This window comes from Erythrolamprus reginae, chromosome 2 (assembly GCF_031021105.1).
Source record: "Erythrolamprus reginae isolate rEryReg1 chromosome 2, rEryReg1.hap1, whole genome shotgun sequence".
Lineage (NCBI taxonomy): Eukaryota > Metazoa > Chordata > Lepidosauria > Squamata > Dipsadidae > Erythrolamprus > Erythrolamprus reginae.
Window position 1 is genome coordinate 141,979,967 of NC_091951.1, and position 18,204 is coordinate 141,998,170.

The 18,204-nt window shown below is 42.3% G+C and overlaps 1 protein-coding gene across 1 annotated transcript in view; it reads left to right on the plus strand.

The window, feature by feature from the left end:
• USP43 (ubiquitin specific peptidase 43) overlaps positions 1-18,204 on the plus strand; it is a 156,130-nt gene that overhangs the window by 129,401 nt on the left and 8,525 nt on the right. Inside the window, exons 9-12 of the mRNA XM_070739727.1 lie at positions 8,368-8,471; positions 12,593-12,670; positions 15,129-15,258; positions 16,398-16,725. Of these exons, the coding sequence (XP_070595828.1) occupies positions 8,368-8,471; positions 12,593-12,670; positions 15,129-15,258; positions 16,398-16,725 (640 nt within the window). The remainder of the gene's footprint in view (positions 1-8,367; positions 8,472-12,592; positions 12,671-15,128; positions 15,259-16,397; positions 16,726-18,204) is intronic.

Consider the following 18,204-nt stretch of genomic DNA (forward strand, 5'->3'; position numbering starts at 1 on the left):
TTATAGGTTACTCGATAGAAAATGGAATGCCAAGATTTACAAGGCACTAACTGAAACTAGGCAGGCGAAGTAAAAGGGAATCTAAAATACATGGCAGATGCCACTATAGATAGAGGGCACAGAGGGAGAAGATTTGTGACACAGTAGGAGAAGCTGTGCTGTTTAGGAATGGAGCAAATGAAATATTAAAAAGCTTATGGTGGTTATGTAGTTACTTACCAAGCACATCTAAATTATATTAAAGTTACCAAAATATCTTTACAATTCCCAAGGCATGTCACAACTTTTGAGCACCCCTAATGTTTGGAAATTGAAAATAGTTACTTTAATGCTAATATAATGCTAATATCTGTATGCACTACTATCAATTTAATTTTCTTTGATTTTCTTCTGTACTTACTATTGTGTTTCCTTTTTTAAAAGTGGGAAATTAATTAAAATATTTTTTAAAAAAATTGGAAAACTTGGCATGCCCTATCAGTGTTCCCTCTAATTTTTTGGGGGGCTGGGCGGAAAAGTATAGTGTCTGAGCGGCAGTCCCTTTGGGACTGGGCGCCACAGAAATATTAAATAAATAAATAAACAAACAAACAAATAAAAAACCCACCCTGTTTTGCCTCAGAGAATTTCAAAATAAAATACTGTACTGTGTGTCTATAACAGTGAGCTCATAATAGGGCAACTCTATCAATATCAAAATGCCACTTAAATAGTTGAGCTAGTTTCAAAATAGATTTTGATTTTCTTTCTCTCGTCCTTACTCCCATTCTTTTTCTTTCTCTTTTCCTTCCTCTCTTTTTTCTATCTGTTTCTCTCTCTTCCTCTCTTCCTCTCTCTCTCCTTCCCTCTCACTCTTTCCCTCTCGGCTTCTGGGCAGGTTTGAAAAACTCTGAGTTGATGATGATTTTTAAGTGAGCGATTGCTCACTGCTCAGCTTAGAGGGAACTATGTGCCCTATGACAGCTAAAGCTTCCTAAAGAGAAGATAGCAGAAAAGCTTTCAAACTGGAGGGTGGGTGGGTGGAAGGAGTGGGCAGGGACATCCTTTTGGGATGAATCATTGGTAGCAAATGAGGTGAAAATAGTTTAATTGGTCTGATCACGAGAATCCTTAATACTCTAACTAAGAAAGATCAAATCACAAAAGAAGAACAGTGGCAATAGAAGGGGGGGGGGGAAAACCCGGTAGAAACTGGGCTTCTACAGTCACCCAAAAATATAGACGCTCAACATACATCTTTGTCCAATTGTATCATTTCCTGGGGACCCCAACATAACCAAAGAAGCTTGGAAATATTCCTTGGTCATCTTACCCACACAGTGCAAGGTTGTTGTGGGGAAATCTTCCCCCATAACATTTTGGAATCTTAAAATCTTCTTTTGAGGCCAGATTAGGTTAATTGGTTGTCTGACATTAAAGGCAGATAGTTGTGTTCTCAACATGCCTCAATCAGATAGTAACTATAACAAGGTCTGCATTAATTTCTTTATGAGTTGACCTGCAAATGTCTGGCAGTAGATTGAGAAGAGATAGGAAGTATTTGTCCCTTATATAAATTTAATTAGCTGAATATGCTTTTATAATATACGGTGATGGTTACTCCATAGATGGATGATTTAAAGCAGCGGTAAACAACTCAAACTATGGCCTCTGGGCTGAATACGTGCAATGAACAGAGAGTCTCCCTCTTCTGGATCTTTTAGTGTGGGTCTGCTTCAGCCTCCTGGTGTGGGCTTTGGGCGAAGGCTGGAGGGAAGCACCACTGGTGGTGAAGAGCCAGAGGGCCTTGTTCCAGTGGGACTATATCATGGCTTGGAACTGGCTGACCATCTCAGCCCGCTGAGCCTCCAGGTTGCCGATATCTGGCTCTGCATTCCCTCAGGTCTTCCCTCTGCTTGGAAAGCCTATGCTTATAGTTCTCAGCGAGATGCTTCTGCTGAGCCTCCTTCTCTGTCAGATCCAATTTAAACTAAGCCTCTTGCTTAGCTTCAACAACTGCTTCCTTTTGGGACCCTAAGGAGCCCAGGTGGCAGGCAAGGAGTGGCTGGAAGGGAAAGGGTGAAGAGAGGTGTGAGTGACATCAAGTTGGTCATCCCTACCCAGTCACATGACCACCTAGCCACGCCCACCCAGCCAGTCTTTAGGCAGATCATACTAGTAGTCCACGGGATTTCAAATTATAAATTTAGTGGTCCCTGAGATACAAAAGGTTGGGGATCCCTGATTTAAAAGGATCCAGATAAATCATTGGTAAATATCAAAGGCTACAGTTGTAATAACTTGTAAAAGATGTTTAGAATCTTCAATTAAATCTGGTTGCTGTGGAAGATAATGAAAGTGAATTACTTCAGCCATGTCCCACTTTGGGTCTTGCAAGAAGCATCTCTCTCTGGCCACTATTCTAAGCCAGTCCCTAGTCTGTTCCTCCACAGCATTTGCTAAGTTTCCATGTTCTCTTAAGAGTTCTGCTCATAGAGTTGATTCAATCACCAAGATAGCCTTCTTCTGGCAGAAACAGTATTGGATATTCCCTGTATTTTAGCAACTCTATCACTCCCTCATCTCTTATACTTGTATTTCTACCATCTACGTAAGATGTTTAACAAGCCCCTTTGTAACTTAGCACAACAGTTTTTTTCCCCTGGATGTGTGATTCTAAAGCATGCATTTCATTCAATTGGGTTAATTAAAATATGGAAGTATTTAATTAACTCTGTGGCCCTCCGCTGCTTTCATTTCTATCCAGGGATATTTAGAAGCCTAGCTAGCAATACCAGCTGGTCATTTGGAGGCAGATGGGTATGCCTGGCTACAGAGAGGCCTTGGCATAAGTGTAGAGAAGCCCAGAGAAAGCAAGTAGCAAGTGATTTTGCCTAGCCCTAGACTTCTCTGATATCCATCTGGGATGTGGAAAGAAATCCCTTAAGGGGGCCTTTTAGGAATGCCTGAAAGTAGGGATTATCTATAATCATGGAATAAAAAATGGGGGGGGAGACCCTCCTGAAAATGTCAGCCTAAGATTTTTATCCTTATGGTGAGGAGAGCAATGTGTCAACAATGTTTCATTAAATCACTTAAGCAGAATTAAATATAGGGTAACATGCTGGATTTCTAGTGGGCAGGGGTAAAATTTACATGCCTTGCCTGACAGCTTGCTTCCTTTTAGGGTCAAGAGGACAAAATATAGTATGTGCAACTTAACCAGTCAGGCTCCAGTTTGCATAACATAAAAGAGATTCTGGAAGCTAATATTTTATTAGCAGGAAATTTTCATGATCTGCATTTCTTTTTAAATTAAACCCTTGATACAAGAATTAGTTGGATTTAATATAGCCAAGATTAACAGGGAGCGCACACAGCCCTGATGGATGGCTGTTCTCATTGCCTGGGTACTAGATCCTAAAATTTCCAACCCAGCATAGCTGGAGTTGGGGAAAGTATTCTGGATAAGGATTTCAATACTATTTCTTTAGTTTGAGGAATTTGAATGAATGTACATGCACCACACAAACACATACATATACACAAACTTTATTTCAATATGATATTGTTCTTGCTAATACCCCAATAGAGGATCTCCAGCTCTTATTGAGGATTGCTTAGCCTCCTGACTTATCTGCAAAGCCATCTAAAGGAAATGACCTGGAAAACGTGTAGCTCTTAACCTGGACTTGCTCTGTTCTCCCTGGGGAAATAGAACACCTGTCTTTCTAGTAAATGCCCATATGCTTGGGTCCCCTATACCAGTGTTTCCCAACCTTTTTTGAGCCGCGGCACATTATTCATATTTTCAAAATTCTGGGGAACACTGAACGGGAGGGAGGGGGGGGGCTAAAGAAAAGTTTGGACAAAAAAAATATCTCTTCCTCCATTTCACTCTATTTCTCCCTCCCTCTTTCTCTCTCTTCCTTCCTTCCCTTCTTTCTCTTTCTCCATCCCTCTTTCTTTCTTCCTCTCTTTTTTGCTCTCTTTCTCTCTCTCTCCCTCCTTCCCTCCCTCTATGTCTTTCCCTCTCCCTCCTTCCCCCCTCTCTTTCTCTCTCTCTATTGCTTTCTTTCCCTCTCTTTCTCTTGCTTTCTTTCTCTCTCATTCTCTCTCCCCTCCTTTTTCTCTCTCTTTCTCTCTCGTTCACCAAGCCAGCAACAGAGAGAAAAAGAAAGAGAGAGAGAGAGCCGGAGAGAGAATGGAGGGCGCCGTTGTCTTCGCCTCCGCCCGCCGGCTCTGCAGCTAAGAGGCAGCAGCTATCAGCCCCCTCGCCCTCCCAGACGTCCCCAGCGCCCGGCCACGCGCCGCCTCCCGTTAGCCCGGCCGACTTTTCCCTGCTGCCGTTTTCTGTTCATGGCGCAAAGCCACACAGTCCCGGACTCCCAGATCGCTCGCTTCTCCGGCCAGCAAGCCGGCTACCCAGCGCGGCGCTTTCCTGGGCAGATGGCTTTGCTGACCGGAGAAGCGAGTGATCTGGGAGTCCGGGACTGTGTGGCTTTGCGCCATGAACAGAAAACGGCAGCAGGGAAAAGTTGGAGCTTCCAAAGACTTCGCGGCACACCTGGCCGTGTCATTGGGAAACACTGCCCTATACTAAACATTCACTGTTCATCAGAGAGTATTTGGCAAATGTATTGCAACTCATAGTAGTTTCCTGCTTCTAACAGTCCATGATGTTGATGCTAAGAATTTCAGTTCATTAATTCAAGAAGTATCTAAAAGAAACTCTTGGAAAGCGGCGCTTTCCTGGGCGCATGGCCGGGCGCTGGGGACGTCTGGGAGGGCAAGGGGGTTGATGGTTGCTGCCTCTTAGTTGCAGAGCCGGCGGGCGGAGGCGAAGACAACGGCGCCCTCCATTCTCTCTCCGGCGGTGGAGGAGAGGGGGCAGATAGCGCCCCAAGACAGGAGGCGGCGGCGGCGGCGAGTGGGCGGATCGGGCGGGCAATGGGGCAGGGCAGAGAAGCCAGGGGCGCGTTTGGCCGGAGGCACCGTGGGGAGGCAGGGGCGGCCGCGGCTCCCTTTACTCCTACTGCCGCACCTCCTCGCCCCTGTCTCCTTTTTCCCGCCTTCCTTCTTTGGGGCCCAGCAGGAGAGCGCCAGAAACAGCTGCATCGGGCAGCAGCCGGGGGACAGCTGCGAGTCGGAGCTCCAGGTCGGAGGCACTGGCGGTCCGGCACTGGCAGCGCCCCGCCCAGCTGGAGCTTCCAAAGACTTCACGGCACACCTGGCCGTGTCATTGGGAAACACTGCCCTATACTAAACATTCACTGTTCATCAGAGAGTCTTTGGCAAATGTATTGCAACTCATAGTAGTTTCCTGCTTCTAACAGTCCATGATGTTGATGCTAAGAATTTCAGTTCATTAATTCAAGAAGTATCTAAAAGAAACTCCTCTCTTCATCTTTGGTGGCATTATTTGTAATTGAATCTTCCTTGACATTTCTAATTTCCCGAACAGATTCTCCCCTCTTAAGAGAAGTCTACCTAGCGATAAAGCTTCAGGACAGCAAAAGAAAGTACAAAGTAGAATCATTACTAAGCCCAGAGAAGACGTGTTAGGTTATTTTCGGGCTCTAGTGGTCCCTCAAGATTTTTCTATAGGGTCCACTTAACCATGTTATGAAGAAAACTAGGTGGTCATGTAAGTGATTGCCACATAGTCCGTTTACTTTTTCTGACTTTGAGGGATGAAACATTCATCTATTAGCCGTATCCTTCATTTTTGCCTATCCCATTGAAATTACTTGAATCCAGGGGCAGAAGAAGTCCATTCCAGTATCATTCTGTTCTTTGAAATAACATTCTGTGCATAGAAATGTGTTAATTAAAATACATGCAGCTATGTAATACCATTTCATCCTTAGCTCCAACTAGAGTGTGAATTTAATTAGTCCCTGAAGTGACAGCCAGATATCTCAGATAGAATTATTGTGAAATGGATAAGAGCTGGATAGAATTATTGTGAAATGGATAAGAGCTGGAAAAAGCAGGTTACTAGTTAACCTCTACTCATGTCCTAAATTCATGAAGCATGTGGGTTGGAATTTAACAGTCTTCCAGAAATCTGTATGGGAATAGTGGATTATAATCTGAATGCCGTTAGGATAATGGATTCACATTTGCCTTCTCATCAGACTACATTACTGGCTGTATCAAGAAGATGAGGGAGCTGGACACAAAACATATTGAAATTCAGAATGTATTGGCTAATCGGATGTGGCAAAAATAGCACAGACGGCAGAGTAAATTAGTCCATTTGTATGATGATGGGTAAATTGCTATTGCACTAGGGAGAAGGGGATGAATTGTAAAACATTTTTTCTGAAGGAACCAGAGCCAGGTGGGATTGCAATGCTTCTCTGGATGCACCTGCTATTATGAACATACCTTGTTTCTCCCCAAATATACCCTTATAATAATTGGGGGGGGGTTGTGCATGGCAATAAGGTAAAGCGCTTATTTCAGGGTTCAAAAAAAATATAAGACAGGGTCTTATTTTCAGGGAAACATGGTAACTTATTTTATTATTAAACTCACCCTCTTTGTTTTAAAATAATTAATTTTATTTCTACACAAACTTCTATATTTGTGTAGAAATGGAGAAAATTATAAACATGCACTAAGATGTGGAAGAGGTTTCAATCTTATTTCAACTAGTTTTAAGGTATCTTTGAGGGTGGGTTTTTTTCCTACCTCTGTTTTGTTAATTGTGTTCTGACCCAGATAGGGTCATTAAATGAGCGAAATGACCAAATAAATTCATTCATTCATTCATTCATTCATTCATTCATTCAATCAATCAATCAATCAATCAATCAATCAATCAACCAATAAAACTTGTATCAAAGGACAAATGATTTAAAATTCATGTTAAAGTTCATGAAAATTCTTAGACACCGATTACATTTTTGTTCAGGAGAGTCCTATCCACAGAGATATGGTCCTGAGCTTGCTTTATGTTATATCTTTTACTTAGCTTAATATTTCTGAGAGTTTGAAAGCCAGTTTGGTGTAGTAGTTTAGGCATCAAGTTAGAAACAAGGAGACTGTGAGTTCTAGTCCTATTTTGGGCATGAAGCCAAATGGCTGACATTGGACAAGTTACTTTCTGATCCTAGGTCACCTAGATCAACAACTCTAGGAAGGAGGCATTGGCTAACCACTTCTGAAAACTTTGCTAAGAAAACTACAGGAATTTGTCCAGGCAGTCTCTGAGAATCAGACATGATCGATCAAAAATATTATTCTAACCGATTAGCATTTAGGGTTAAATACTATTCTATAGTGCTTTACAACACTGTCTGATAGGTTTGCAGATGTCAGCATATTGCCCCCAACAATTTGAATCTACACTTTACTGACCTTGGAAGATTGGAAGGCTGAGTCATCCTTGAGCTTCATCAGGATCAACCACAGAGTTTGCCTGTAACACGATACTTTAACCACTGTGCCACAGGACTCTTCACTAGTGGACACTATTTGCTATATATGAAGCAAAAAAGTGGCTTTAAGTGGCTTGTCAAAGAACTCCTTGGTGTCAAAGGAGTCAATCCAATGGCAGGAATGAATTTGGCTACTTCCCCGAAAATATCCTCCTGCATCTAAAGGAATTGATCTAGAAGGAAATAAAAATATGTGCTGATGGAGAACCATTGGACAAGGAGACAAGGCAGTCTCTGTCTTGTATTTGCTTTACTCTGGATCAACTGAATGCTCCATCTAATTTTTGGTGCTAAGTGTGAATTGTTTCTAAGTAAGGAAAAGCATTGTCTGTTTCTTAAAGGTCCATAGATGCAGGCATGACTCGAGGGTGTCCCTTCAGCAGTATTTCACTTCTTGAGGGGAAAAAGCTGGGTAACTGAGCTGAGAAAGAATCCTTTTGCCTAAAGCCTAAGAGGGCTGCTGTGAGTCATAAAAGTCACTGCATTTATAGTTTGACTCATGGTTTCAAACAGTACAGTATACACTCACTTTGTATTCTCAAACCACAGTTCACTACTTTTTTAAAAATATATATTTCAATGTGCTTTGGTATCGTACAATCTGTAAGTAAATTTTGGTACCTGCTTGCATTGTTGGGAACTAGCTTAGACATTTCCAGCTTAGAAAAATGAACATTGCATTAGTCAAAAATTATAGCTTTATAGCAAAATAGTCTGTGTTTACTGCATCAAGGCATAATAGTACCTACGTATCTCCTTGAATAATCTTGCTTGGTCCATTAAATGCTGGTTAGCTGAGGTTAACCACAGAGCTTTCTTAAAATGCTACAGTCCTCGTTCTTCTTGTCCATGACCTAAGCTCCTAATTTGAGAAATGCCTTCCGTGAGGAGAAAGGAACATGATATTTTCATGGGTCATTATCTTCATTTTTCTTTTCAGGCTAATGGGAGTCTGTTCCAGGTGCGAGTAGTTGGAGGGTCTTCCCTCTGCAGCTATCTCTCTCCTCAGGACAGGTGGCCGCTGTATCATCCTGCTGTGGACAGGTAAGAAAGGTGAAGTGCTAAAAATTAATGACTAAAAGGAGCTTGCAGTCAAAGTTTAGGAATGAGAATCCTCCCTAAATTATTTCCTTCCAGAAAGCAGCTTCTTTTTCCGAGTCACGCCTTTTTTAATTCATCCAATTCCTCTTCCTTACTTCTCTTTCTGTCTGAGCATCAAAAAAGAATCCTCTGCATTATGGGAAAATACTTTTTGTTTATAAACAATTACTTCAATGTGTTCAATTTCAAACTACGTTGCCTTCTTGAGTAGTTCACAGTTTGCATAAAGCAAAATTCTCTATTCAAATACATCATAAACCTAATATGCAAAATGGGACATTACAAAATCTACTTTTTACCAATTCAACTATAATAAATGATACATATCACTCAAACTCACTCTCTGAGATGGATGCAATAAGTAAATAAATAAAAATAGTAATATTTTTAAATATATAAAAAATAAAAGTCAGATAGATGGATGGATGGATGGATGGATGGATGGATAGATGATAGATAGATAGATAGATAGATAGATAGATAGATAGATAGATAGATAGATAGATAGATAGATGATGATGATGGATGGATGGAAGATAGACAGACAGACAGACAGAGAGAGAGAGAGAGAGAGATAGATAGATAGATAGATAGATGATAGATGGATGGAGGATAGATAGATAGATAGATAGATAGATAGATAGATAGATAGATAGATAGATAGATAGATAGATAGATAGATAGATAGATAATATTCAAGCTGAGTCTTGGCAATATTGGGGGAAATAACAGAAAAACAGAGTTGTAAGAGACCTTGGAGGTCTTCTAGGCCATTTCCCCCGCTCAAGCAGGAAACCCTATGCCATTCCAGACAAGTGACTGCCCAACATCTTCTTAAAATCCCCCCATGATGAAACACCAACAACTTCAGAAGGTGAGCCTTTCCACTGGTTAATTATTCTCACTGTAAGGACATTTCTCCTTAATTCCAGGTTGCCTCTCCCCTTGATTAGTTTCCATCCACTGTTTCTTATCCTTTCTTCTGGTGCTTTGGAAAATGGGTTGACCCCTTCTTAATTGTTGGCAGCCCCTCAAATGTTGGAATACTGCTATCATGTCCAAAGGCTCATGTCCAAAGGGACAAAGGGTTCTATAGTTGTAAAGCGGCACCCAAATTTTCCTTTATGTCTCAGGTACCTCATGTAATTCTTCAAATCTATTCCAAATCTTCTCACTCTGCTGATCTGTACTCTCTTGCTGTGATGTTTGATTTTCAACCTTAGTGATGAATTAGCATTGTCCACTGTGTCCAAAGACAGCAGCTTGCTTAATAGATATAGGCAAAGCCATCTGCTCGTATAGCACTGCCTGTCCATATCTCAGCAGCTACTGCCCAGTACAGTTACCTTCCTCTTCCTACTCAGAGGAGTAGCCAGATAGAATCTGTATAGTCGCAATGTGTTTGTCACTTTACACTAACAAGAGAACAACCTGGCTTTGAAAAGTATACAGTTAAAAAAGCAGAATGTTTGAGAAATGGGTTTTTTTGCTTATTGGAGCAGAAAGTACAAAGGACAGATAAAACGGGATTTACCTCTCAACCAGGAATCCCAATGCACATGTGCATGCACACGCACGCAAACCACAACCACGCCACAATCTCAGGCATGATTTCCCTCTGTATTCATTTGCTTATGAAAACATAATATTTTCTTTTACAAAAAGATGGAAATAGTGCCAAGGCGTTTCTAGGAAGGAATGGGAGAAATGAATGTATGGAGCTCAATTAGATGTACAGTGTATGTGTGTGTGCAAGAGAAGGAGAGAGCGAGTGAGCTTTCAAATCAGTGTTGACTTCTGATGACTTCCTGGAGAAATCCCTGCAAGTTTGCTTGGCAAGATTTGGAAATGGTTGCCATTGCTTCCTTCCAGGGGCTGTAAAAGGGTGACTGGACCAGAATCACTCAAGTGTCTTTGTGCCTAAGGCAAAATTAGAACTCAGTCTTCTGGGTTTCAGCCTGGCACTTAGCTACTACAACTAGATGGCTCTCTTTGTTTTAGGAGGGTGGGGGGAAGAAAGCATTTAAGTCTATTGCCTTTTACATTCAAGGACCTGAAAAACCGACCAGCATGTAGATGATGAATGAGCTCTTCTGCAGGAGGAGTCTGCCCCCTGCTGACAACTAGGCAAAATTGACTGTCATCTGTGGTGTGGCTTCTTGTGCTAGTATTGGAGCCAACGCCATTGGTGTATTAATCAAAGAGACTTTGTGGAATTGAAGGATAGTAGACTCTGCTTCAGAGTCATTATAGGTGATCCTTGATTTACCACCAGAGTGGAACCCAAAATTCCTGTCATAAGACATAATGGTCATAAGTCAAGGCATCACACAACCAAGATACTTTTTACGATGGTTCACTTAACATAGTGGATTCTAGTGAATGGGGGCAGTTGTTAAACAAACAAACATACTGTAGCTGTCGTTAAGCAAATATATTTATTCATGTATGGGTGTTTTTTGCCAGAAACTGGCTGAAAAGGCTGGAGATCTGCAAAAAATATCTTACGCTGCAGTCACATGACCACGCAAGACTGCAACCAGCTGTAATACTGGTTGCCAAGGACCCAAATGTGGTCATGTGACTGAAGGGAGTTTTGTAGCACCACCAGATTCCACAACCGTTTTGTATATAGTTTGAGGAATGGCAGTCATAACTTTGAACAGCTGCTAAGTGACTGGCCATTAAGTGAAGACTGTACAGTTAGTCTTCAAGTTATGACCACAATTGAGCCCAAAATTTATATTGCTAAGTGAAATATTTGTTAAGTAAGTTTGTCCCATTTTTTTACAACTTTTCTTGTCACATTTGTTAAGGGAATCACTTCAGTTGTTAAATTAGTAACAAAGTTGTTAAGTGAATCTGGTTTCCCCATTGACTTTGCTGGTCAGAAGTTCACAAAAGGTGATCACATGACACTGGGACCCTGCAAACGCTTGTAAATGTGAATCAGTTGCTAAGCATCTGAATGTAAATCATGTGACCAGGGGATGCTACAGTGGTCAGTAGTGTTAAAAATGGCGGTAAGTCACTTTTGCACTGCCGTTGTAACTTCGAACAGTTCACTAAGCGAACTATTGTAAGTTGAAGTCTTATCTTATTCTGTTTCCCAAAAAAATCTTTAAATGTAAACAATGAAGCGAGGAAAAATAAAACCTGTAGTTTCCTGACTTGTAAGCCTAATGGGAGCCATAGAAACCACAGCCTGGAATATTTTTTATGAAGGGTATCTCTGAGATCCTATATACACAGAGGTGGGTTCGAACGGGTTCACCTGAACTGGTAGCAACCCACTGGTGATGTCATGATGACATCATGGAACCAGTTCGGTCGGTGCCATTCCATGGGTGTTGCCATCTTTTTTTTGAGGGGGGATTTCCCCATTTTTTTTCCTTCTGCACCTGCACAGAAGCCAAATTTCTAGCACTGCATGTATCACCATCTTGTTTTCAGCTTTTTTGGGGGGTGGGGGAATTATTTTATTTTTTCGGCACTGCTCTTGAGCACAAAGCATGCGCGCACCCATTCAGCACAGGAGGAAGCAAACCGGCAGCGAGGTAAGTTAGAACCTGCCCCTGTAGATACCTAAGGTTTCCGAACAGCCTCCACCGGGATTGTACTTCCTGACCCTCAATTTCTCCATGGCTCCTGAAATTCTCCAAGCTTTAATTAATTAATTATTTAGTTGAATTGCATTCCTCAAGGCTGATATGCCTTCTCTGGCGGCCCCGACCCTCTGGAACCAGCTCCCTCCAGATATCAGAGTTTCCCCGACCCTCCTTGCCTTTCGCAAGCTCCTTAAAACCCACCTCTGTCATCAGGCATGGGGGAATTGAAATTTTTTCCCTTCCCCCTAGGCTTATAGAATTTATACATGGTATGCCTGTTTGTATGATTGGTCTCTTAAATTGGGTTTTTTTAGATTACTTTTTAATATTAGATTTGTTACCTTGTTTTCTTTATTGTTGTTAGCCGCCCCGAGTCTTCGGAGAGCGGCGGCATACAAATCTAATAAATAAATAAATTACAACCATCGCCCCTTCCCTCACTTTCTTTTCTTACAGAGCGCTCCAATTTGGAGGTCCCGGAGGCCCCGTTCATGTGAAACTGGTAGTCGAATGGGATTTGACCACCAAAGAATGGTGAGTTTGTGTTGCAAATTATATTGGTAAATGACAAAAGGAGCTCATGGGTTTCACTTAAAGCAGAGACATGGCTTCCAAAAGGACTTTCATTGTAGCTTAAATTGCTCGTGATTCTTTCTAACTTCAGATACATGCACAGCATGCATGGAAAGAATGAGGGATGGAGGGGGGAAAATGTGAAATGTTTATTCCATTTACCTGGAAGATGCCAGGTTGTGGGAAATACCTAGTATTTAACCAAGCCTATTTTACTCCAGTTTCACCTCCCCACCTCCAGCATATTTTAAATATGCCAATGCATGTATAATGTCTTGCTCGGGTTTTTTTTTAATGTTGCCTCCATTTTACATTTAATTTCAGATAATATGAAATGGGACAAGGAAAAACAACAGCATAGTTAATATTTTTATTCCACATTAGTAGCTTAATAAGTTGGGTGCATGTGACCAGTTGTTAAAAAATATATAGCTGTCATTACGCAAATTCTATTCATTCCTATGGGCGTTTTTTGCCAGAAAGTGGCTGAAAAGACTGGAGACCTGCAGTCACATGACCACGGAAGACTGCAACCAGCTGTAAAACTGGTTGCCAAGGCCCCAAATATGGTCACGTGAGTGCAGGGAGTTGTGTACCACCACCAGATTCCATAACCCTTTTGTACATAGTTTGGAGAAAGGCGGTCATAACTTTGAACAGCTGCTAAGTGACGGGCCATTAAGTGTAGACCAGTGTTTCCCAACCTTGGCAACTTGAAGATATTTGGACTTCAACTCCCAGAATTCCCCAGCCAGCAAATGCTGGCTGGGGAATTCTGGGAGTTGAAGTCCAGATATCTTCAAGTTGCCAAGGTTGGGAAACACTGGTGTAGACTGTAGTCTTCAAGTTATGACCACCATTGAACCCAAAATTTAGCATGAACCCAACCTATTTAGCTACTAATGTGGAATAAAAATCAGCACACTGGCTAAAGATCTCAGCTTTTCCTCATCTCTTAGTGACTCCATTACTTCCAGTGGTTATTTTTTAATAGATATCTCTAGCAAAAGTTATGCTCAAACAAAATGGCAGAATAAAAGAGTTGGAAGGGACCTTGGAGGTCTTCTAGTCCAGCCCCCTGCTCAAGTAGGAAACCCCATCTCATTTCACAAAAATAGTTGTCCAATCTCTTCTTAAAAGCCTCCAGGGTTGGAGCACTCACAACCTATTGAGGCAACTTGTTCCTGATTAATTGTTTTAACTGTCAGGAATTTCTCCTTAGTTCTAGGTTGGTTTTGTGGTGTGGTTTTGATGAGATTAGGGCCTTCCCCTTTCTTCTTGTTTATTTGGGAAAATAATTTCCTCCTGCATCTACAGAACAATATAAGACACCCTATGACTGAAAATAAATTCCACTGCAATTCCTCAACAATTTCACCAAGAGGCATCTGCTATCTTTAGAGTGGTCTAATAAGAACTTTCTGGAGGGAAGCAAGAACACAATCCCTCAGGACCCCCTCTAAGTTGGAAAATCCAACGGATAAATTTGAGCAAAATGGAAACATTCCTGCCGTCTCGTAATAGCTCATTTATTGAATCAGAATCACTACAATAGTGCAAGCCAGGAATAGTTGTAACACTGTATTCTGTTTGAGTGACAATGGATTGGCAGCATTTTTAAGCAAGGAGACACTTGGAATTGCAGGACTGCCCTCCAAGAAGTGATTGTAGCTAAGGGGAAAAAAGAATTAGGATTAAGATTAAAAAATTTACTTTAATGAAATAGTAAACATGAGCAACATTGCTTTGAAATTTAACTCAAATATAATACTTCTAAAGCAATACATTTTAAAAAATGACAGTCAGAAATGCCGGTGTGATAGCTAGCCTTACTGCTCAATATTGGCTGCAACTTTGGGGCTGAGGCTTGGGAAAGCAGCATAAGTCCACTAAGAGAGCCTCCCGTAGATTATCTTTAAGGACTCTTACAGAGTTCTTCAAATTGCTTAGCTTACAAGCCTTGGATGACAATCACACATTGTGTTGCATGAGAGTTCCATACTTGAGACACCACCAAAACGTGAACTGCCTTCCAAAGAACAGGAGATGAAAATCCACCTCCTGTATTGAAGCCGCCTCATCAAATCCGATGTTTTCAGAAAACCTCTAACATCTCAGAAGAGCCATGCTTTTGACACAAGTTGAAATTGTTCTTCGTGAAGAGCACTCATCTGTACTAAGGAACCAGTTCCCCGCTTGTGCTTTTGGGATTAGGTCTGTGTGAAATTCCACACAATGCTTTTTCAACAACCCCTTGAATATTGAAGAGTTAGTGTAACGTTAATTGGACTTTTGGAAAACCTACGCAGGACTTGCCTTGATATCCATTTAACTTAAAAGAAACTGAAGGCCCGCAACAAAGTGCAATCACCGCAAAAGACTAGGATATTTCTGACATGTCCCTTTGCATTTTTTGCAGCTTGTTTGGCAACATCCAGGAAGAAGTTGTTGAAGATGCAGAAAGTGTGAGAATGAAGCAACAGCTTCATCAACAGCAGCATAGCTGCACCCTGAGCGAATGCTTCCAGCTCTACACTAAGGAGGAACAGGTACTTCCTGGCTGAGGATAAAAGCGGGTTATAAATCCAATTTATTTATTTATTTATTTATTTATTTTGTCCAATACACAATGAAGGTTATAGAGGATATACTCGTAGTAAAATATATCAAAGAAAGAATAGAAGAGAAGATATAGGAATAAAACATATCAATGAAAGAAAAGAACAAACACCTTTGAAAAGTGTTAGGAAACTTCAGATCGTGCAGAATGCAGCTGCGAGAACAATCATGGGCTTCCCCAAATATGCCCATGTTACACCAACACTCCGCAGTCTACATTGGTTGCCGATCAATTTCCGGTCACAATTCAAAGTGTTTGTTATGACCTATAAAGCCCTTCATGGCACCGGACCAGATTATCTCAGGGACCGCCTTCTGCTGCATGAATCCCAGCGACCAGTTAGGTCCCACAGAGTGGGTCTTCTCCGGGTCCCGTCAACTAAACAATGCCGCTTGGCGGGACCCAGGGGAAGAGCCTTCTCTGTGACGGCCCCAGCCCTCTGGAACCAACTCCCCCCAGAGATTAGAATTGCCCCCACCCTCCTTGCCTTTCATAAGCTACTTAAAACCCACCCCTGCTGCCAGGCATGGGGGAATTGAGATGCTATTTCCCCCTAGGCCTTTGCAATTTTATGCATGGTATGTCTGTATGTATGTTTGGTTTTTTATATTAATAGGTTTTTAATCATTTTTAATATTGGATTACTACTGTACACTGTCTTATTATTGCTGTTAGCCGCCCCAAGTCTCCGGAGAGGGACGGCATGCAAATCCAATTAATAATAATAATAATAATAATAATAATAATAATAATAATAGATATAGGAATAGAAAAAAAGAGAGGAGATAATAGGAGAGACAATAGGACAGGGAACGGAAGGCACTGCTAGTGCACATACATGCCCCTTACTTATGGAGGTTACTAGAACAAGACCATCTCTGCCACAAGGCAAGATGTTTCTGAGCAGGAATGGAATGTCCACCTGCTTGTCTCCTTCCTTGCTCGGTGACAATATACCTCATGGGATTCTGGAAAAGGTGGGGATGGACAGCTCCTATTAATTGGGCCATCCATCACCAGGGTTCGATCCCAGGTTCCTGTGTAGTTGTACCGCGTCTTCTTTTGCAGCTGGCGCCAGATGATGCCTGGCGCTGTCCCCACTGCCAGGTCCTTCAACAAGGCATGGTCAAACTCAGCCTGTGGACACTCCCCGATATCCTCATCATTCACTTGAAACGCTTCCGGCAGGTGGGAGAGCAGCGCCACAAGCTCTCCACTCTAGTGCACTTCCCCCTGCGAGGGCTCGATATGGCTCCCCATGTGGCCAAGCGCAGCCGTGGCAGCAAGTGGGGCCCCTGGCGGCAGTCCCTGCCAGAAGAGGGCCAGGGTAATTTTCTCTACGATCTGTATGCCGTCTGCAATCATCACGGGAGCCTGCACGGCGGACATTATACTGGTGAGTTTTCAGTAAGTGGACAGGGCTGCGACTGTGATATCAGTGGCAACTCTGGCTGAAAGCAGTGAAGGGCTGCAAAACAATTTATTACCACACGGTGGGCGTGGCTTATTTTGTGGGTGTGGCTTGCCAGCCATGTGACCAGGTGGGAATGGATTAACGATTATGTGATGGGGGGTGGCTTAAAGGTCATGTGACTGGCTTAAAGGTGGCCAACTTGACGTCACTCACATCAGGGGTTAAGGTTAGGGTGTCTGGCTTCTCCTCACCTCAAAGAGATGCAATTACTGAACACCCAAAATATACTATTTAATTCTAGGTATATATGCCATATGTGTACATACATATTACACACAGGCACACAAAAATATACACTATCTACTATATAAACTGTTGTGATTCAGTCTGAGGCTCCTCAGGGAACGGCTGGAACTCTGCTGGCTCCATGCTCAGAGGGGGAGGATGAGGAACAGGAGGAGGAGGAGGACCAGGCAGACGGGGAAGAGGAATGTCAGGACGAGGAGGAGGGAGAACAGCCTGAGACCCCCGGGGGGGAGCTCTCCCCAGCGAGTAGCCTGGAGTCATTAGATGAGAACGCACAAGCCATCATAGATATGAGGCAGAGAAGGGCAGCACAAAGAAGGGGACAATTAGCCAGGTATTTCCATCCCTAATAGGCAACAGCTGGGTTTGGGTGTGGTTCTCCTCAGAAAGGTTGAAAAGGCAGGCCCGCCCTTCCTGTATTGTGGAGAGTTATCTTTTGGGAGTCCTGTGACCTTGCTTCGATCCTTGGCGTCTCTGATTCTGGCTTCTGGCCTCGAAGGCTGAAAACTTGGGAGAGGCGTGGGTTTTATTATCTACAGTGGTGTGTGTGCCAGCAAGAAGCCTGTTGTATTGTCTGGCCGTCGTGACTTTTCTGTGAAGCGTCATAGCATTCCAGTTTGTAAGAACAGTTTTTGTTATCTGTGTTTGTTTTCAAAGATATAAAATGACTTTGCTTTTTACCAGCGTGTCTGGCTACTCTTTTTAGTTGGTGTTGGCGTCTGGGGGAACCCAGACAGAACAATAAAGTATGTGTATGTACACACACATACACACACAGAGAGAGAGCTCTTCTTAAATTATACACATTCAACCTCATTTACTGCAATAGGAAAAACATTCCCAGAGCCCAGAAGGGAAAAACAAGAAAAAAAAAATTTCTACTGGTTCTATGTACCTGACCATACCCGTAGGAGCTGGCTGAAAGGTAATGAATTGGGATTCACTCCACATCTCCTTAGGTGTCCCCCCCCCCTTTTAATTTGACCTAAGCATAAAAGGGTGAGACTTTTGAAGTCTGCATAAAGAAACGAATAATTCTGTAAGACGAAGCATTAAGGAAAATTATGGAAGCTATATTCTGCTTCTGTGGATGGATGGAAAGGAACAAGGAACAATTTGGCACGTTTGAGGTCTCAGCATCCTTGCTTTTCATTT